The sequence below is a fragment of the Bufo bufo genome, chromosome 7 (assembly GCF_905171765.1).
Source record: "Bufo bufo chromosome 7, aBufBuf1.1, whole genome shotgun sequence".
In the NCBI taxonomy this organism is placed as follows: domain Eukaryota; kingdom Metazoa; phylum Chordata; class Amphibia; order Anura; family Bufonidae; genus Bufo; species Bufo bufo.
This window is the reverse complement of record NC_053395.1, coordinates 21,612,419-21,634,021: the sequence shown is the minus strand read 5'-3', so window position 1 is coordinate 21,634,021 and position 21,603 is coordinate 21,612,419. Positions and strand designations below refer to the sequence as shown.

The 21,603-nt window shown below is 46.0% G+C and overlaps 2 protein-coding genes across 5 annotated transcripts in view; one reads left to right on the top strand and one right to left on the bottom strand.

The window, feature by feature from the left end:
* The window catches only part of LOC121007512 (GRB2 related adaptor protein), a 57,288-nt gene extending 47,764 nt beyond the window's left edge, over window positions 1–9,524 (top strand). Inside the window, exon 6 of one of the 2 annotated variants that reach the window (XM_040439482.1) lies at window positions 7,628–9,524. In XM_040439482.1, coding sequence (XP_040295416.1) covers window positions 7,628–7,810 — 183 coding nt within the window. In that variant the 3' untranslated portion in view covers window positions 7,811–9,524. Of the gene's footprint in view, window positions 1–7,624 lie in introns of both variants that reach the window. The other variant, XM_040439481.1, reaches the window with a different exon arrangement.
* Window positions 9,525–13,134: 3,610 nt separating this feature from the next.
* Window positions 13,135–21,603, bottom strand: part of SLC5A10 (solute carrier family 5 member 10) — a 109,916-nt gene continuing 101,447 nt past the window's right edge. For all 3 annotated transcript variants that reach the window (XM_040439461.1, XM_040439462.1, XM_040439460.1), the window contains 4 exons: window positions 17,637–17,805; window positions 14,401–14,616; window positions 13,810–13,915; window positions 13,135–13,671 (listed from right to left, as the gene is read on the bottom strand). In XM_040439461.1, the coding sequence (XP_040295395.1) occupies window positions 13,478–13,671; window positions 13,810–13,915; window positions 14,401–14,616; window positions 17,637–17,805 (685 nt within the window). In that variant the 3' untranslated portion in view covers window positions 13,135–13,477. The remainder of the gene's footprint in view (window positions 13,672–13,809; window positions 13,916–14,400; window positions 14,617–17,636; window positions 17,806–21,603) is intronic.

The following is a 21,603-nucleotide window of genomic DNA, read 5'->3' as shown; positions in this document are numbered from 1 at the left end:
TTTCTGAGGGTTCAGTATTGACAACAGAGGTTTGTGGTCAGTGATAAGTGTGAACTCCCGACCATAGATGTACGCGTGAAATTTTTTTGTGGCCCATACAATGGCCAAAGCTTCCTTGTCAATCTGGGAGTAGTTTTGTTCTGCTGAGGTTAAAGACCTGGAGGCAAAAGAAATGGGGCGCTCCGTGCCATCCGGCATGACATGGATGGGAAAGCACGGCACCCAGTCCATAAGGCGAGGCATCACAAGCCAGGATGACGGGTTTCTTTAAATCATAGTGGACCAGAACTCGAGAAGACAGAATGAGTTCTTTAGAAAGCCGAAAAGCTTCTTCACATTTGTCTGTCCATATCCATTTAGCTCTTGCATCCAGTAAGCGATGTAATGGGTAGAGCTGGTGTGCTAGGTTCGGCAAGAAACGGTGGTAGTAATTTAGGAGGCCAAGGTAGGACCTAAGCTGGGTGACATTCCGGGGGGTAGGGGCATGGGTAAGGGCTTTACCTTTTCTTCAGTAGTGTGTAACCCATGTCGGTCCACCGTGTGGGCACAAAACTCCAGTTGAGACTTGAGAAATTCGCATTTTGAAAGATTGACACGCAAACCATACTTTTGGAGTCTCTCTAGCACAGCTTCAACATTCTTTCTGTGTTCTTCATCAGTGGGACCAGTGATGAGCATGTCATCCAGTAGACATTGGGTGAAAGGTATTCCTGCCAGTACCTCATCCATGATCCGCTGCCAGATGGCTGGAGCTGGGGCTATGCCAAAAACCATGCGGTTATACTGGAATAATCCTTTATGAGTGTTAATGGTCAACAGATGGCGTGAATCTGGGTGTACTTGCAGTTGCAGGTAAGCTTGCTTTAAGTCTATTTTTGTAAACTTTTGCCCCCCAGCCAGTGAGCCAAATAAATCTTCAAGTCGAGGCAATGGGTATTGATCCACAAGAAGTTGGTTGTTCAGAGCTACCCTGAAATCACCACAAATCCTAATGTCTCCATTCTTTTTCTTGACAGGCACAATTGGTGATGCCCATTCACTTCTATCCACTTTCGTTATGATCTTTTCAGCCAATAGGTGGTCCAGCTCTGCTTCCACTTTTTTTCGCAAGGCAAAAGGTACTGATCTTGCCTTACAAAAACGAGGTGTAGCACCAGGCTTCAAGAGGAGGTGGGCCATCTTTCCTTTTACGGTGCCCAAAGAGTCCTCAAAAACCTCTTTAAAACGTGACTTCAGGGATTCCACCCAATGGTCTACTTTAGAAAGCAATGTACATTGGGCAATGGTAAAAGGAGGCATGCCCAGGGCTTTGATCCAGTCCCTTCCATACAGCGGAGGACCTCCATTCCTTACAACATAAAGGCGTAGACTTTGACTGCGGTTGCCTAATGTAACAAGGGGTTTTACATAACCCAAGGGCTGTAGTAGTTCCTTGCTGTAGGTTTGTAGTGTGAGCTTTGTAGGTTTTAGCGGCAGGGACAGACCCGATGCCTTTAAATCAGTCCATGAAATGACAGACACAGCTGCCCCTGTATCAACATCCATGGAGACAGGACAGCCATTGAGTGTGACATCCACTTTAATCGCAGGAGTACTCCCAGCTACTTGAAACAGTCCAACATGCTGGACACATGTCTCCTCATCAGAGCTAAAACCGTTATTGTCCATATCCACACGGAATGTCTGTTTACGTCTATCTTTTGTGGTAGTGTTCGGGGAGCGAGAGCTGCGGCAAACGCGCCCAATATGACCAGTCTTTCCACAGCGAAAACAAACGACATCCTTGAACTTGCAAGCAGGCGCACTGTGAGTAGTGTTACCACAACGGTAGCAAGTCGGGGTCCCAGAGACAGAAGAATTAGGGTGGCGAGGTTTAAGCTGAGTGGCAGGGGACGGCCGTCTCGAGCGTTGAGTGATAGCGGTGTGGAATATTTCCTCACACTGGCTTGCAGGAGTTGTAGGTGGTGCCTTCAGTAGGGTGGCGTCCCGTGTTGGCAACTCCATGACCGTAGCAAGGTCAGTGGCTTTCGTCAGAGTCAAGTCGGGTTCTGTGAGTAAACGTTTCTGTATGGCTGGGTCGCAGAGTCCCATGACGAACATGTCACGGAGAGCCGTCTGTAGGTAGTCTCCAAACTGACAAGTGGCAGCTAGTTTACGTAAAGCAATGATATATGTCTTTATATCCTCCCCGGCCTGCTGCCTTCTACTGTAGAATTTAAACCGCTCTGCGATTTCTAACGGCTTCGGGTTGTAGTGTGTATGTAGCGTCTGAATTAACTCAGGCAGGGACTTACAGGGCTCCAGACTAAAAAAAATATGAAGGAGCCATTGGCTCCTAACCTGAAAAATTTACGAGCCAAATGAAATTTTTAGTCGCCAAATTTAAAATATATATATAATATATCTGGGATGCTTAGGAGCATATAAGACATCTAAGGCCTCATGCACACGAACGTGTATATTCTTTCCATGTCCATTCCATTCGTTGTTTTTTTTGCGGGCCGTATACAGAACCATTCATTTCAATGGGTCCGCAAAATAAAGGGAAGTTACTCCGTGTGCTTTCTGTTTCTGTATGTCCGTACTTCTGTTCCGCAAAAAAATAGAACATGTCCTATTATTGTCCGCATTACGGACAAGGAGAGGATTGTTCTATTAGGGGCCCGGCTGATCCGTTCCGCAAAATACAGAATGCACACGGACGTCACCCGGATTTTATGCAGAACCATTTTTTGCAGACTGCGAAATGCATTCGGTCGTGTGCAAGAGGCCGAAGTCTGAGTGTCTGGAGCTGGATAACCTATCACCACGTGACCTACGACTATAAGGTCTCTCAGCCCGAGAGCGACCATTGAACCTGTAGCCCTGTTCTTTGCCCTTAGAAAGATCCATTGATTCAGGATGATTTACTTTGCTGGATGGGTGAGGGGAGCCCATCCAGGGGAGAATGTTTGGAGAAGCTCCATTAGGGATCTCAGAGGGAATGTTAGGAGTCTGCACTTTTTCAGTGGAGACGCCTCTGGTTCTGTTTCTGAGGCAGAAGGGTCCATTGATGGGATAATGTGTCTGTTCTTGGGGGATCAGGTGGTGTGTCTGGAGGAAGGACACTATGGACTGGTCCCTGAAAAGGGGGGCCTTTGTGGATGGGGCTGGATTCAAAGGCACTTGAGGTGTTGGAAACCAAGGAACCAGGCAGCGAGGGGGTAAGCGGCAAAATTTGATACTTGTTAGTCACATCAGTTTGTTGTGAGGGAAAACTGGAGTCCAAGGTCTGCTAGGAGCTTGACAGGATTTGCGATGTAGGAGTGCCGAATTCACACGACGTCTGTGAGATCCCAGCCCGGAGTCCTGCTGAGTGCAGGAGCGCACGGCGTCATTGGTTGCTATGACGCCGTGCGCTTCCTGCTGCCGCCGTAGTACAGTAATACACTGGTAACCAGTGTATCTCTGTACTGCGGCGGCAGCAGGAAGCGCACGGCGTCATAGCAACCAATGACGCCGTGCGCTCCTGCACTCAGCAGGACTCCGGGCCGGGATCTCACAGACGTCATGTGAATTCAGAAGCAGACTGCTGGAAGCGGAAGCACAAGATGCGGGAACCCAAGCCACGCCCACCCTCTATGCCGAGTAGTGTGAGCGAGCGGATCTTCATCCAGCAGATGGCTGCAGCGTGTCTCTGCTGGATGAAAGCCTTTTTTTCTTAGAGGCAGAGCAGCGGAGGGTTTAGGCGCAAATGGCGACAAGACTACAAAGTCTTGTCGCCATTTTGCAATTCCAAGTCGCATTGGCGACCATTTTGGTCGCCATCTGGAGCCCTGACTTAGAGGCTGGCTTGTCTGGAGAAACAAGGTCTCTGAGGGTTCCATATGCAGCTTGACCCAATGCAGTGAGAAAAACTGCAACTTTCTTTTCAACAGTCACATTATTTGCTTCCATATACTGTTCCAGCCTCTCCACCCAGGAGATCCATGACTCAGCTGCAGGATCAAATGGTTGAATAAACCCTATGAAGGCCATGTGTGCTAAAATCCACAATCCTCGTCGCCACTGTTATGTCCCCTGGACACTCTGTGTCTCTCAGGTGCCGCTGGCAATGCTGCCAGTATCTGCTCAGCAAGTTACACACACAGGCCGATGTACTACTTAACCAGAGCAAGGTTTATTACTCAGAACATTATGGCATTCTTACATGGAGGAGTCTTATTCCAAACAGCTTCTGTCCTTATCAGATGCAATCCCTTCTCAGCCTCATGTGTCTGCTTCCGGTTCCCCTCACACACTGTCTGACTTCCTGGTACAGCTCCTCCTCCCCCATCATGCATCAGGAGAAAGAGGGTAAAGGTCACAGTGATCTATCACAAACATCACACATTATGATTGGTTGGCTTGAGGCCCAATGACCCTATGATAACACTGAAAAGAAAGCCAGTGACCTCAGCCTCTCAGAACGTAACTCAGTAAAGAAAACGACAGCAAAGACCATTAAAAAAAAACACTTATACTTATGTGTTATTCCTGGTGCAGGGCCTGAGGGGGCGGGGCATGACACAAGGCGCACCAGAGAAAGTCTCTGTGTCAAGCTCCACCCCCTGGTCTGTGGAATAGGCAAAACACAATGCTTCAGTTTTACCAGGAGTGTTGCTTTTAGCAGCGTTTTTCAGCTACGGCTTTTTTCCATCAGCAACCATGGTCCAGTGTGAGTAAAGTGACAACCCTTATGATGACTCTTAGGGTTGTCAGCCGTTAACCCCAGGACTTGCTGTAGGTCACATTGGTAAATTCTATGAGCTTGACCTACCACCCACATTTCTTTACAGAAGTAATCTCCAACCACAGGCCATCAGGGCACACTGGGAGTTGTAGTTCACAACATGCAGGAAATAATATGGTCATGGAGAATAGTCCGAGGGAGGAAGAGGGGGGATATTTTCCCCTATAATCAACTTTTGACTGCCATTTATCCTCATGTATTCACTGTATACGGTATATGTTACTTTGGAGACCCCCTTCTCCTCACCCCGGATTTCCAGTTCAAGTTTTTCTAGTACTCGGCTCGATATAGTCAGTACTTAGGAAGAACCCTTTAAACACATTTTTTGACATTTATATATAAAAATGAGAGCATGGGAATATATGTGAAGTTTCACTTCTTGTATCGTACAGCCACCGCCTACCGCCAGATGCGATCATAGGAACTTAGGGGTTGAGGCTACAGGTGGGGGCATTCGGGCATGATAAATATATTAACTCTTATTTCATCACCACCATCATCTTAGTAGATCAGTATAGGGATTATATTTAGGCTGGCATTAAACAGACCCAATAGATGCCAGATTATCAAATGTTCTGGAATATCCAATGGGCAGTATATAAAACAGCTCAGAGCATGGACCTATTGACAGTAAATGACAGACTATGCTGGTGCTGTTTGAGTGTAGCATTATGCTGCCACTGGGTACCCTGTTGTTTATGATGGCGTGGCCTGTGGAATTAATATGATGCACTGGCCCTTTAAATTACCAGACTGTGGGTCTTTCTCATGAGAACATAGTAAAATACACAAAACAAGTGTATTCAGATTCCACTTCGCTTTCACACGTGACTAGAACATTAACATCTTGGATACACAGGTTTTCATCATCTCCTGCCCTGTGATTAGCATCTTGTGTCGCCCCCAGGCCCCTGTGTGATTTCATATATACTGTGTAATAAAAGTGCAGGATAGCGAACAGCAGCAAGCGTGTTCATTATAACTGGCATCCTCCAGGATCACTTTATACTTGGCAGGACGTCAAATGTTTAACATCTTTACTTCACAAATAGTGAAGAAAAATAAAGCTCCCTCCCCGGCCGCGGGGCTGCAGTCCACACGAGGATTATGAGAGTTATGAGCCGAGATTGACGTTGTCAAGAGTCAGTGACACAAGAGCTTGAGTAATGAGGACCGGAGACATACTATATCTATGATCATGTCCCCATTATATTTAAAAATTATTTTGGATTTTCTTCCAGAAGGTTCTCTTATATCAGTATGTCTATCTCAGTGTGTGGGGTGATATTTGTGCCAATTATGGTACCCTATTTAGTAGATTTAACTTTAAGCTGAGCCTAGACACAGATAGGTACCCTATTATCACTACAATAGACCATCACTCTTTAGAATATCAGCCTGTACTGAACAAATGCTAAGACTTAATACCAGTGTCTCCCAGGGTGTGGGGTCATATTTATGCCCATTATGGTACGCTATTTAGTAGATTTAACTTTAATCTGGGCCTAGACGCAGATAGGTACCCTAATATTACTACAATAGACCATCACTCTTTACAATATCAGCCTGTACTGAACAAATGCTAAGCCTTAATACCAGTGTCTCCCAGTGTGTGGGGTGATATTTATGCCCATTAAGGTACCCTATTTAGTGGATTTAGCTTTAAGGTGGGCCTAGACACAGATAGGTACCCTAATATTACTACAATAGACCATCACTCTTTAGAATATCAGCCTGTACTGAAGAAATGCTAAGACTTAATACCAGTGTCTCCCAGTGTGTGGGGTGATATTTATGCCCATCATGGTACCCTATTTAGTGGATTTAGCTTTAAGGTGGGCCTAGACACAGATAGGCACCCTAATATTACTACAACAGACCATAACTTCTTAGAATATCAGCCTGTACTAAACAAATGCTAAGACTTAATACCAATGTCTCCCAGCGTGTAGGGTGATATTTATGCCCATTAAGGTACCCTATTTTCTGAACTCAGCTTTAAGCTGGGCCTAGACACAGACATGTATTCCAATATTCTTATATCGAAACATCACTCCTCAGAATATTAGCCTGTATCAAACAAGCATTAACTGTTGCTGATATTATCATTAAGGAGAGGCTCAAATGGGGTTGTGCATAGGATGGTTGTCCATTAAAGTAAACCCCTGGATCCATGTGAATGAAACCCTGTGAGAATATACTGATATTATTTTAGGATGTTTTCTTGTTTTTCTATGGGTCATACCAATCTCTGCCAGCATGTAGGGTGATAATTATGCCCATTATGATCCCTATTTTATTGAATTCATTTTGAAGGTGGGCCAAGACACAAATAAGTACCCCAATATTCCAATATTAGAATATCACTCCTCAGAATGATATCAGCTTGTACCGAACAAGCACTAAGCCCTCACCTCATTGTCCACTGAGTGATCATCCATGTGAGAATCCTTTAATAAGGTTTTGGGTTTTGTTTTGCTTTTTTCATACTATCCTCCACAATGATGAAGGCTATGTAGTTCTGCCAGAACTCGGCTGATGCAGTCTTTTGCTGATTCTGCTTAATGTATAGGGAGTGGTGGTGATCACGTGTTTGGGGAAGATGAAACGTCTGGGAGTAGCCATAGCCTTAAGCTCCCCGAGATTTTTTTTCTGTGCTCTCTTGAGTCATGTGTCTTTCACAAGCGCTTACAAAACATATTAACAGCAATCTATACTTAAGAATATACAGCGAAGAATTAGAATATTTGAACATGGTCAACATGGGCCAAATATCACACCCATGGCTGTCCCTATTTTCCCCTAATCTGTCATATGAAGACATCACTAGTAATATTCTGTTTTCTTTACCAGCAGAGAAAGAAGCAGTTTGTCCAGGCTCAGTACAACTTCTTCTCAGAGAAAGCTTCAGAACTGTCATTTCAACGAGGGGACATCATCGAAGTCATGGACAACTCTGATCCCAACTGGTGGAGAGGAAGGATTTCCGGAAAGATTGGCCTTTTTCCACTGAACTATGTCAACCAGATCCACCAGTGATCTCTATTATCAGGGTCATACTTCAGTAGATGAGAACGTACTTTGATAAGAGGTGGTCAAGGGTGACGAACTCTACTCAACTAATAAGGTGGAGAACATTGCGTATAGGCTCAGTTTAACTTCTCTTCATTCTCGCAAGAGACTTTAATAAAAAAAAAAGGGGGTATTTTACCTTTTTGGGGGCAAGAAATTCTGTTCTGAAAGTTCATAAGGATATTCTGAGGTAATTGGTATGGCCTTCTACACATGGTCTCCTACTCATAGTCTACAAGACTATCCCCCCTAGTTTGAAGCCTATTTCAAGGAGCAACCTTCTTCTAGTTGAGCTACCCTGCTTTAATCGCTTCTAAAGCTGAGCCTTTGTGGATATCACCAGCGGAAGCAGGAAATATCCAATTTGTCCAAAAATTATCCTGCCTATTTTTGAGAAAAAAAGAAGATCAATGCTCAGTACTCAGGTCAGTTGTGATGAGATCTGACACGGGCGCTTTACAACCTCTGTGTCAGATCTCTGCTGCCATTGGTAGAAGTGTATAAGTACCCCATCCACCCCTAGTTTTAGTAGGCCATATGGTATATTTGTATATAGGTTATCTTTACTTTTGCTACCCATGATGACCTAGTGGAACCAATCAGAAATGAGGGGTGAGATGCATATGGGGAAGGGACATGAGGTGGTGAAAGCGCAAACTAAAGCACCTGGTTTTAGGTGGTATACCAGGCATCCGTCATTTTACGACGGGCGTGACCACGAGTTCCCGTGATCCTGTGGCAGACACTGGCCTCACAAGTCTCCTTGACCTAAAGAGATTGTTGGCCCCTGACACAGAAGCATAAATATGGAACCCACCAGAAGTAACCCTCAAGCTCAAGAAATTTTGGATTTCAATACATAAAAATAAAGGTGGTCCTCGGTGTCTTCAAGAAAAGTCTGAGCTGTCTGTCAGGGCAGGAAGAGAACGGCTCCAGGAAAGTAATATCTTATCGGAGCTAGCGTGGGTGTCTTCAGCTGTGCGGGCGAAGCACGGGGCGACGACAGCTTCTGGGATCCCCGTGGACTTCCTTTTTCAGCGTCCTCTTTCTTTATGCAAAGCAGTCTTGATATTAACTGCTAAAAATATATTGTAAGCACAGATGCCAACTGGAAAAATATGAAATCATGTGTTTGACGACGTGATGGGTCTCACGGTTGACTTCACCCCATGAGGTCAATAAATAATTCATTCATTAAAAGGGGATGTCCAGGAGCAGAAAAAGGGTCCGCCTTTTTTTTTTTTTTTTGGGCAGAAACAGCACCACACCTATCCATGGGTTATATCTGGTATTGCAGCTCAGACTTATCCAAGCGAATACAAGCTGCAATACCAGACGTGGCCAAGGGTCAAGTGTGGCGCCGTTTCTGGGAAAACAAAGGATACCAATTTTTTGCTAATCCTGTACATCCCATCTGGGTGATACTTACCTGCTGTCTGTCTGGTTCAGGGCAGTACAGTCCGGCATAGGACACGGCTATAAATGAAGTAAACGCTGGGTTATTGGATTTTCCTTTTATTAGATCCACGGGGGAAATAATTAAGTAAAGTTATATTGTTATATAATGGAAAGCTATACAATTTTCCCATATACTGTAATGTCTCTGTTAATTTCTCATGAGACGCACAGCAGATTTCTTGCATCAATTTTGGCTACTCTTACATTCATCTGAATGGGCTTGCAGAAATCCACGTGCTTGCCGCCAAATCAACCCCATTCAGATCTGATTTTTAGTGGCAGAACTTTTTGCAACAAAAATCTGCCGCGTCTGAATCTACCCTTAGAGGATGTTCACACTGCAGTGGAATTTTGGCACGGACAGCCACGCTGAAATTCTGGTGAAAACCTGCCTGCGTCCGCGTCCTTGCTGCGTCCCATACATCTCAATGGGGGGGGGGGATCGTGGAACAGCGGTTTATAACCGCGGCTGCACCGAGATGGGACATGTCCTGTTTTGGAACAGCCGTGGTTTTAAGCAGCTGCTCCGTGATCCTCAGTGCTGTCTCCCATTGAAATTAATGGGAGGCAGAAAGGCCAGGGCCACTGGTGCGTTTTTTCGGAGAAATGTTGGCGTGGTTGTCCGCATCCAAAATTCCACTGTAAAACCCACAGTGTGAACTGACCCTTACAGTAAGCTATCAGAGCTGGGCCTTCTAATGAGCCGTGAACCTTCGGCTCTTTATAAGTCAAGACTGAATGTAAGCAATGAGGATTACTAATGAATGACAGCAAGCAGAGATCTTGAAGACCATGAGGATTTGATACAGAAAGTCTAGTGGAAACGTTTCAGCGCTCAAAGAACACCAGTATACGACACAGGTCAGAAAGCATGATGCAGTGGTGGATGGATCACACAACAGATATCAACCGCGGCCAGCCGATCACACTGACGTAATAGAGATCATTGGGATCGGTCGTGGTGGCCATTGTTATGATGTGACGAATAGCCCTGCATGTGGTTTTATTGTTCCCATTGACTATGAGGGAAACTGCATCAGACCCGCCCTGACAGCGGTGTGAACAGAGCCTAACTTATTCTTAGACCAGGCACAAGGTTTCTAATTTAGTGCAAATTCATTCAAAATGGTGCGCGCTTCATAATACATTCGCCGTCACTCTGGTGATTTTACTGGAAGATAACTATTCGGATGCAATGGATTTCGGCCACCCTCATGCCTGGAGGAAGTGAACAGCCATCACTGATGGTCCTGATGGATAAGGTGGGGGAGCCGAGACGCTGTGACCGTCACCCCGCAGCGCAGCATACCCCCCGTCATATGGTGCTCCCTCTCTATGACATGCGGACAATGCTCAGCATTACAAAGCCTATAATTGCCGGGAGGTATTTGCATAGTTAGCGAGGTCCCGAAGTCTGTAATTGCTGTGATGCGGATTACACACGGCTCAGCCATTTACTGCCTCCGTGAACTGGATTCCATGATTTTCCAGCTTCTTCTATATGGCTCTGCACAGCTGGAGAGTATGGACCTATAGATTTCTATTACACATCATATGGTCCGGCTTCCTGACATTTACCCATCCCAATGTAGTATACCTAGTCATGGGGGCACTGTGGAGGTCACTGTTATGGGGGCACTGTGGAGGTCACTGTTATGGGGGCACTGTGGATGTCACTGTTATGGGGGCACTGTGGAGGTCACTGTTATGGAGGCGCTGTGGATGTCACGGTTGTTATGGGGGCACTGTGGATGTCACGGTTGTTATGGGGGCACTGTGGATGTCACTGTTATGGGGGCACTGTGGAGGTCACTGTTATGGGGGCACTGTGGATGTCACTGTTATGGGGGCACTGTGGATGTCACTGTTATGGGGGCACTGTGGATGTCACTGTTATGGGGGCACTGTGGATGTCACTGCTATGGGGGCACTGTGGATGTCACTGCTATGGGGCACTGTGGTTGTCACTGTTATGGGGGCACTGTGGATGTCACTTATGGGAGCAGTGTGGATGTCACTGTTATGGGGGGCACTGTGGATGTCACTGTTATGGGACAGTGTGGATGTCACTGTTATGGGGGCACTGTGGATGTCACTGTTATGGGGCACTGTGGATGTCACTGTTATGGGAGCAGTGTGGATGTCACTGTTATGGGGGGCACTGTGGATGTCACTGTTATGGGGGCACTGTGGATGTCACTGTTATGGGGGGCACTGTGGATGTCACTGTTATGGGAGCAGTGTGGATGTCACTGTTATGGGGCACTGTGGATGTCACTGTTATAGGGGCACTGTGGATGTCACTGTTATGGGGGCAGTGTGGATGTCACTGTTATGGGGGCAGTGTGGATGTCACTGTTATGGGGGCACTGTGGATGTCACTGTTATGGGAGCAGTGTGGATGTCACTGTTATGGGGGGCACTGTGGATGTCACTGTTATGGGGGCACTGTGGATGTCACTGTTATGGGGCACTGTGGATGTCACTGTTATAGGGGCACTGTGGATGTCACTGTTATGGGGGCAGTGTGGATGTCACTGTTATGGGGGCAGTGTGGATGTCACTGTTATGGGGGCACTGTGGATGTCACTGTTATGGGGGCACTGTGGATGTCACTGTTATAGGGGCACTGTGGATGTCACTGTTATGGGAGCAGTGTGGATGTCACTGTTATGGGGGCACTGTGGATGTCACTGTTACGGGGCACTGTGGATGTCACTGTTACGGGGGCACTGTGGATGTCACTGTTATGGGGCACTGTGGATGTTACTCTTATGGGGGCACTGTGGATGTCACTGTTATGGGAGCAGTGTGGATGTCACTGTTATGGGGGGCACTGTGGATGTCACTGTTATGGGGGCACTGTGGATGTCACTGTTATGGGGCAGTGTGGATGTCACTGTTATGGGGGCACTGTGGATGTCACTGTTATGGGAGCAGTGTGGATGTCACTGTTATGGGGACAGTGTGAATGTCACTGTTATGGGGGCACTGTGGATGTCACTGTTATGGGGGCAGTGTGGATGTCACTGTTATGGGGGCAGTATGGATGTCACTGTTATGGGGGCACTGTGGATGTCACTGTTATGGGGGCACTGTGGATGTCACTGTTATAGGGGCATTGTGGATGTCACTGTTATGGGAGCAGTGTGGATGTCACTGTTATGGGGGCACTGTGGATGTCACTGTTATGGGGGCACTGTGGATGTCACTGTTATGGGGGCACCGTGGATGTCACTGTTATGGGGGCACTGTGGATGTCACTGTTATAGGGGCACTGTGGATGTCACTGTTATGGGAGCAGTGTGGATGTCACTGTTATGGGGGCACTGTGGATGTCACTGTTATGGGGCACTGTGGATGTCACTGTTACGGGGGCACTGTGGATGTCACTGTTATGGGGCACTGTGGATGTTACTGTTATGGGGGCACTGTGGCTGTCACTGTTATGGTGGCACCGTGGCTGTCACTGTTTTGGGGGCACTGTGGATGTCACTGTTATGGGGTCACTGTGGATGTCACTGTTATGGAGGCACTGTGGATGTCACTGTTATGGAGGCACTGTGGATGTCACTGTTATGGAGGCACTGTGGATGTCACTGTTATGTGGGAACCTTATAACGTTATTTGCCATCTCCAGACCCCTATGTGCAGTTTATGCCCTGTAGGCCTGGAGATGACATGTCCGTGCGCCTCTCCAGGACGCGGTTCTCGGGTCAGTGACTCACTGTTCGCTGTGAATTATTTTTGATGCTCTGTGATTTCCTGAGACTCATCCCAATAAATAGCCGCCTGTACGAGCCTCTGCTGTGAGTTACGAGAGGAGGCCGCTCATTAATAACACCTTTTATTCAGTAATCGCACTTTATGACTGCACACAATCTCAGGAATGTCACCGGCCTCTTTAGCCTTGGTGGTCCGCCATCTTGACTTCTGTGTAAAAAGCATGAGTCATGCGGTGTGAGGTTACCGGGGCAGGAAGCCATATTCTGACATACATACAGGTACAGTGTAGAGTCCCTGTATGGCAGTAAAAAACGGAACCATGGCACAGGCTGGCAGTAAATGGACCAACATGAACCTTTACCATGTACTGATGGCTAACAGTGAAATAGTTAATTTAAAGGACACTCATGTGGGTAATGTTTACACAATGTTTCCTGCTCCTGTTGGTCTTCAGGCAAAGTATGCATAGAAGAAAATGTTGACGCACATGAGAATGATGGCGTTGACGCAGCACACCCGCGCCCAGAATGGATCCTCCTTAATGCTTCTTTGCTGGAGCTGGGTGGAAGAGTCCACCGGTTCTGTGGGGGGTTTGCACAGCATGCTGCTCCAGGTCCGGCTTCGCGGGGAACAATTGGCTGGAACTGTCCAAAGAAATGACAAAAAACAAAGATGGGTGAAAATGGCAATATCAAAGGGCATCAGTAGGCATGTGTGCCATGGACTACCGTGATACCACCGCTGCCGCTACCTGACACCATAACACATCACAATGAGCCCACCTTCATTCTCTCCTGGGGACGAATGGCTTCGGGTGGAAACTTTCCTGAGTGTGATCTCGGGCGGGCTTCTTCCCCGGGGGATTGTCCACCATGTGAGGTTTTTAACCTGTAGAGGAGAGATCTAGGTCATTGCTCTCTCAGTGGTAGGGTGTGTAGACCTGAGATGGTCGGTGGCAGCCATATTGACCACATACATCTATGTAACGTCTTGTCGGTGGCCACGGATGCTCTTCTGGAGCTGAATGGCAGATCGATGATGTGCTTTACCTTTACTTTGCCGTAAGGACTGAGATGGAGAACATCAAAACAAGAAAACTAGCTTCTGATTTTGGCCCCAGGCTTTGGCATTACACATGGCGCTGTTCTGACTGGCACTGCTGGCACTAGGGCATCAGATATACAATAAAGATTATGCCGATGGAAACAAGCACCACCTATGTTAAATTACTGCATTAACGTCGACAGTTTTTTCCTAAAAAGAAAAGGTGGGGGTTGGCCAGGTAATTGTTTTCAAGATTTCCGCTATTTCTAGTAGCGTGGGAAGAAAGCTCTCCTGGTCTCTTGGTGTATGTTACCATGGATTACACCTACCTGAGACTTGAGGGGCGGCTCCGTTAGCAGACTTATCCCGACTACTACTCCCACCGTCAATGCACATAAAATGATGGCGAAGTGCAGGTAATGAACGTCCTTCAGAATGGACGGCCGCGCATCGTGAACTCCGCAGCGGGGGATGGGATACACAAACTCCATAATCATCCGAGCTAATCCGACCACCAGGCCGATCATAAGACCCCAGAATGCTCCCTGTGAGGAGAGAAGAGGAGACATGGGAAGTGCGACGTATGAGTGTACCGCCATCATCTCTCGCCATTGCACCGTATATTAGCATTATAGCTGAAGCCACACATTTCTGCACAGTACAAGGGACTTCCGGTTACTGCTATTTTGGGTGACCACACTTTGGATACAGGCAATCACATGGGAGGTACAATACATACAATACGCTGCCTCTCTGTGCTGCACACACTTGTCTCAGACGAGATGGAAGAAGTAACTATCAGTCATTAATAGGACCGCCCACTGGACTCCTAAACCCAGAATGGACTCAGCTTGTAATAAATTGCAATTTAAAATTAGTTTTTTTTTTTCTCAAAAATATATCAATCTGCTCAGCTCCTCCTACGCTTGATGGGTTCCCTTTAATTTGAGATTACTAAGGATTGTCCCATCTGACAACCATATTGGTTTCTAATCCAACGCTTGTCTAAAAAGAAGTTAGCTACTTCCTCCCTCACTGTTGTCACCATTGAAATATCTTTCCCAGAATTCCTTGCTTCTGTTACAACAGGCATATTGCCTGGTAGGGTTGACCCTGCTGAATAAAAAGATACTTTTCTTATGAAAATCGGTTGTGGTGTTCCTGAGAAAAATAGACTTTTACATCAGGGCACCGACGAGGGGGCGTGGCCGACACTGGAAGGCTGAGGTGCACTGACGGACTAGGCCCCGCCCCTTGGTGCACTGAAGCCCTCATTTTCATAAAGAATAAAAGTCTTTTTTCTTGGGAACGCCACAACCGATTTTCACAAGACAGGTAATATTTCAATCAGCATGAGCAACCCTACCAGGCATTATGTCTGGTTGAATAAGGTGGATCCTGCTGGCAGGTATGTAAATGTTTGGCCACTGATTCAATCATGCATGGTGAGAGGAATGGGAAGGGAGGTTTCTCCTCAAGTGATTGAATGCCAGGAAGAACTAAGAGAAGGTAAGAGAGAAAAGTCTGGAGAACCTGGTGATAATATGGCTGACCACAATCATAATGTGTCCCCCTTATTTGCTAATGTACCGACTGTATGGGGGCAGAGTAAAAATAAAATTATGACCGCAGGATCAGACTACACAGGGTTTGTTTGTAGTCTGTCACTATGGAGATACATGGGTCTGCATAGGAGCTGTAGACACAAAACAGTAGTTTTTAATGGTCTAGTTGCTTTACATTTTATTGACAACCAAAACATCAGTTGCTAAAGTCTACACACCCTAATACTAAAATTGCTTTGGATTTCAGGATATCATACTATATCAGGAAGTCTGAATCAATGAATCAGTTTCCATCCCCCGCCTCAACGTCTGTAGACGTGCAGAACTTATGAAAAACTCCCACTTTTATCAGGGGAGGGGGATTAATGATGGGATTAGGATTTATTCTGAAGCCAGGAATCTACACACACCTGTTTTCACAATGCAGCAATTATCCCAAATGAAGGTGACGACTCTCTGGAGCCAGCCTGACACCTTCTGCTGCATTATCCAGCCTTGCCTCTGGCCCTCCACACCTGTTAAGTGCTGACAACCTGCAGGACGGACACGTCCCAGGATGCAGCACATGATATGGCGTTCTATGTGAGGCCAGGTCGTAGCCCCCCCTAGGGGTCAGTCGGTCAGAGGATGACATATGGAGTGCTGCTGAGACAAGGTGCACCTACCTCTAGTTAGCAGTGAGGAGGATCTGGGCCTGGTGAAAGAGACCCTGCAATTTGATGGAGTGGTATCGGACAGCCACCTGCATTGTGGACCTGCTCTGGACTGCTGTCACTGACCACTTGAGTGAGCACTCGTCCGCGGAGAGGTCACTGTCCTGGATAACTTCTGGGGTTTTGGGCCACTTCTGGGGTAGGCCTGAGCTATTGACCCTGCAACCCCCCACTACAGAGGACTGTGAATAGTTGCCCTGTTGTGCACCATGAGCATACTTACCTAAATTGCTGCCGCCAAGAACACCCACTAATAGGTGGGTTTTAAATAAGCTATGAAAAAATTTGGTACATTCCTGGCAAATTCTGGACTCTTGGCAACTATGCATGTGATGCAACCTCGAGTGGGGTACCATACAAGGGTCATTTTTTACAGGGTCACTAGAAGTTCCCAGTCCACCCCTGCTTATAGGGTCAGGTATGAAAACCAATCCTAGGGAATCTGCCATTTGGCCCAGACCCCGGCTATGACTTATCGATACTGTTGCAAAGGAAAAGTGGAGCAGTTGTCCATATCTCTGACAGACCTGCCCTGTCCATGGATTATATGTGTTTGGCCTTCATTTGAATGGCTGGCATGTGACACATTTCCCTTGCAGCGGCCGTTGTGGGAGAAATGTGTGGCCAACCAGATCTTCCCCCAGCAATCCCATCTGATCGCCCCGGTGGAGATCTTAAGAGGAAGGGTTGTCCACTCCTCTCCAATCAGTGGTGTCAAGCCATTCTGGAGGCACCACTGACTGGAGGAGAACCACTGGGCAACATGGCTTTCTTCCAGATGTGCCACCCAATGTGAGATCGACTTGCAGCACTCTGAGCTATGGCTTCTTATCTAAAGTGTCTTCAAACACCTTCTATACAGGTGTAAAGTTACACAAAGTCTTCCTCAAGCAAGCGGAGAGAGTCTTACCATGACATCATTGTTTAGAAGCCGCCTGACAGGACAGACTGTACTATTTTGTTGACTTAACACCTAAATCTTTTGTCTTTAGTGCATTTAAAAGGGACAAATGACATCCACTTCTAAAGTACAGTGAAAACGTGCGGCTAGAATCAAAGATCAATCGGCTTAAGGACACAGCCGTGAACCACTCCCCAGTCATCCTCATTTAAGTCATTACGGTGATCATCCTGTCATGACTCTCCATGTTCACATTCATTGTGACCAGTGACCTTGATCAGAAAGTGATTCTGTTCATTGTGTGTGCTAAGACTCGCTGTGTTCGTTGGGTGCGCCCTATTGTGATATGTCCATTGTTAAGCATTGTGTACAGCATTGGGGTTTACCTGCTCGTTGGCTCTCTTCCAAAATATCGCCAAGCCAAACACGGCTGTGACTGGGGGTGCCAAGTAGCTGGTGACAGACTGGATGTATACATAGAGCTGCCCGCTGTTGGCATTCTGTAGGATGGGAATCCAGACCACGCTGATTATCACAAGGACCACAGTCACTATCCTGCAAATAGTGGAAAAAAACATGAAAAATTGTGACAGAAAATCTGATAAGGTCAATAGATCCCTGCCTGACAAGATATGGTCTTGTTTTGACAGATAAAGCTAAGGCTTCGTTCACATTAGCGTTTTCAATTCCGCTATTGAGATCCGTCATAGGATGAAAACGCTTCAGCTTTGTCCTCATTCATTGTGGACAAAACTGAACTGAACTAAATGGAATGCACCAAAATGCATCCCCATCGTTTTTCTGTCCGCGATGTGGTGCGGAGCAAGACGCACAATGTAAGTCAATGGGGACGGATCCGTTTTCTCTGACACTCTGACTTTCAAAGTTGTTCAAGACAGATCCGTCATGGCTATAGAAGACATAATACAACCGGATCTGTAAATGAAGAATGCATGCGGTTGTTTTATTGTAACGGAAGCGTTTTTGCAGATCCATGACGGATCCGCAAAAAAAACTAATGTGAAAGTAGCCTGAGTGTTTTGTTTCCCTATGGTCTGTCATTTGCTATGTTTGGTCTTAGGTTCTGTTCTATCATTGACTATGTTTAGTCTTTGGCTATTATATATCATTGGCTATGTTCGTTCTTTGGTTCTATTCTTTCATTAGCTTTGTTTGGCTTTTATTTCTGTTGTATCATTGCCTATGTTCGGCCTTTGGTTCTGTTCTATCATTGGCTATGTTCGGCCTTTGGTTCTGTTCTATCATTGGTTATGTTCAGTCTTTGGTTCTGTTGTGTTCTGTCACTGGCTATGTTTGGTATTTGGGTCTGTTCTATCCTTGCCTATGTTCGGCCTTTGGTTCTGTTCTATCACTGGCTCTGTTCGGTCTTTGGTTATGTTCAGTCTTTGGTTCTGTTGTGTTCTGTCACTGGCTATGTTTGGCCTTTGGTTCTGTTCTATCATTGCCTATGTTCAGCCTTTGGTTCTGTTCTATCATTGGCTATGTTCGGTCTTTGGTTATGTTCAGTCTTTGGTTCTGTTGTGTTCTGTCACTGGCTATGTTTGGTCTTTGGTTCTGTTCTATCATTGCCTATGTTCAGCCTTTGGTTCTATTCTATCATTGGCTATGTTGGGTCTTTGGTTCTGTTCTATCATTGGTTATGTTCAGTCTTTGGTTCTGTTGTGTCCTGTCACTGGCTATGTTTGGTATTTGGGTCTGTTCTATCCTTGCCTATGTTCGGCCTTTGGTTCTGTTCTATCATTGGCTATGTTCGGCCTTTGGTTCTGTTCTATCATTGGTTATGTTCAGTCTTTGGTTCTGTTGTGTTCTGTCACTGGCTATGTTTGGTATTTGGGTCTGTTCTATCCTTGCCTATGTTCGGCCTTTGGTTCTGTTCTATCACTGGCTCTGTTCGGTCTTTGGTTATGTTCAGTCTTTGGTTCTGTTGTGTTCTGTCACTGGCTATGTTTGGCCTTTGGTTCTGTTCTATCATTGCCTATGTTCAGCCTTTGGTTCTGTTCTATCATTGGCTATGTTCGGTCTTTGGTTATGTTCAGTCTTTGGTTCTGTTGTGTTCTGTCACTGGCTATGTTTGGTCTTTGGTTCTGTTCTATCATTGCCTATGTTCAGCCTTTGGTTCTATTCTATCATTGGCTATGTTGGGTCTTTGGTTCTGTTCTATCATTGGTTATGTTCAGTCTTTGGTTCTGTTGTGTCCTGTCACTGGCTATGTTTGGTATTTGGGTCTGTTCTATCCTTGCCTATGTTCGGCCTTTGGTTCTGTTCTATCATTGGCTATGTTCGGCCTTTGGTTCTGTTCTATCATTGGCTATGTTCGGTCTTTGGTTCTGTTGTCTTCTGTCACTGGCTATGTTTGGTATTTGGGTCTGTTCTATCCTTGCCTATGTTCGGCCTTTGGTTATGTTCTATCACTGGCTCTGTTCGGTCTTTGGTTATGTTCAGTCTTTGGTTCTGTTGTGTTCTGTCACTGGCTATGTTTGGTCTTTGGGTCTGTTCTATCACTGGCACTGTTCGGTCTTTTGTTATGTTCAGTCTTTGGTTCTGTTGTGTTCTGTCACTGGCTATGTTTGGTCTTTGATTCTGTTCTATCATTGACTATGTTCAGTCTTCAGCTTTCGTCTTTCGATATTGTCTATGATGGACTATGTTCAGTCTTTGGCTATGGTCTATCATTGCCTATGTTTGGATTTTGGTTCTCTTCTGTGATTGGCTATGTTCGGTCTTTGGTTCTGTTCTGTCATTGGCTATGTTCGAACTTTGGTCCTGTTGTATCATTGGCTATGTTCAGCCTTTGGTTCTGTTCCATCATTGGCTATGTTCGGTCTTTGGATCTGTTTTATCTTTGTCAAGGTTCTATCACTGGTGCTATATTTTGTCTTTCTTTTTTCTACCATGGATTATGTTCAGTATATACCGTAGGTTCTGTCTTTGGTTGTGTCATTTTGCCTTGGCCATCAGGTATTTCCTTGCCCATTTTGCTCGCTGGTTGTAATCACAGAATTTATTTTTCTGTGCGGCATATTTCAGCAGTGATGTACGTGCGTCACATTCCTTGTGTTGGGTGACGTAATATTGTGTTTATTATTTCTTTCTTATGAAGCATCAGCATGCCCTGCGTGTCATTCATTCCAGAGATAGATATTCCTGGTGGACTACTTATGCAATACTCCAAGAGGAAAACTACAAGAGCGAGCTACCTGTGCGTGTCTTCCAAGCTTTTCATTGGACTTCAACATCTACTGGTTCTTCAATATTGGAATATCCTGGTTGTCAGTACATACTATGGTGTCATGATGACTTTGGTCACGAAGGTTGCAATGTCACATTGTGTCATTACATCTAATGACTGTTAATGTGGTCACATTGTGGCTTCTGACCCAACATGATGAGACTGTTGACAAATCCAAACTTGCTGGAATTTTGGTCTCAAGCTTCATGCAATTTTGCCTTCATAGACGGCAAGAGCACAGATTTTTTTGCCCAGGTGACCATCATCATCGCATAGCCCTAGTTTTATGAAAGATCAAGGACCACCATAGATATTCCAGCAATAAACACATGGCCGGTGCAGACCGTGTTGAGTACATTCGTCACAGCAGTGACCTGTGCACATGGAGTGATGAACAGAGATTTACCTGTTCCTGGATCAAACAATAGAACATTAACTACAGACTGAACAGGAGGTCCAAGGACTTGGTATGATGTATGATCACGCCCTGTCCTCGACACGAGAGCCCTTCCGCAACAAAATAGAACATGTCCTATTCTTGTCCGCAATTGCGGACAAGAAAAGGCATTCTCTATGAGAGTACCGGCGATGTGCAGTCTGCAAAATGCAGAACGCACATTGCCAGTGTCCGTGTTTTGCGGATGTGCAATTTGCGGATCCCCAAAACACATATGGACGTGTGAATGGACCCTAATTCCTCAATATCTGATTGGTAGCTGATCAGCTACAGCTGTGACACCTCACCAAGCACAGCGCTGTACATTGTATAGAGGCTATGCTTGGTATTGCAGCCCAGGCGAAATTCACTTGCACATAGGTCATGTGACTGACGAATGTGACGTCACCGGTCTATGAAGAACGCCGTGGCCTCTTCAAACAGTGGATAGGAGTTAGACCTCACCGATCGGATACTGATGGCCTAGCCCTAGAACAGATCATTAAAATTGTACTCCTGGAACACCCTTTTAATAAATTCCCCCTATGTGCCCTTTTAGAAAAGAACGGATCAGACCACTATAGAGATAAGAAATTAACCAGTGCAGAAGTGCCTACCCTGGTCAAGGATAGGGCACAACGGAGACGGGCACTCATCAAAAATTTGT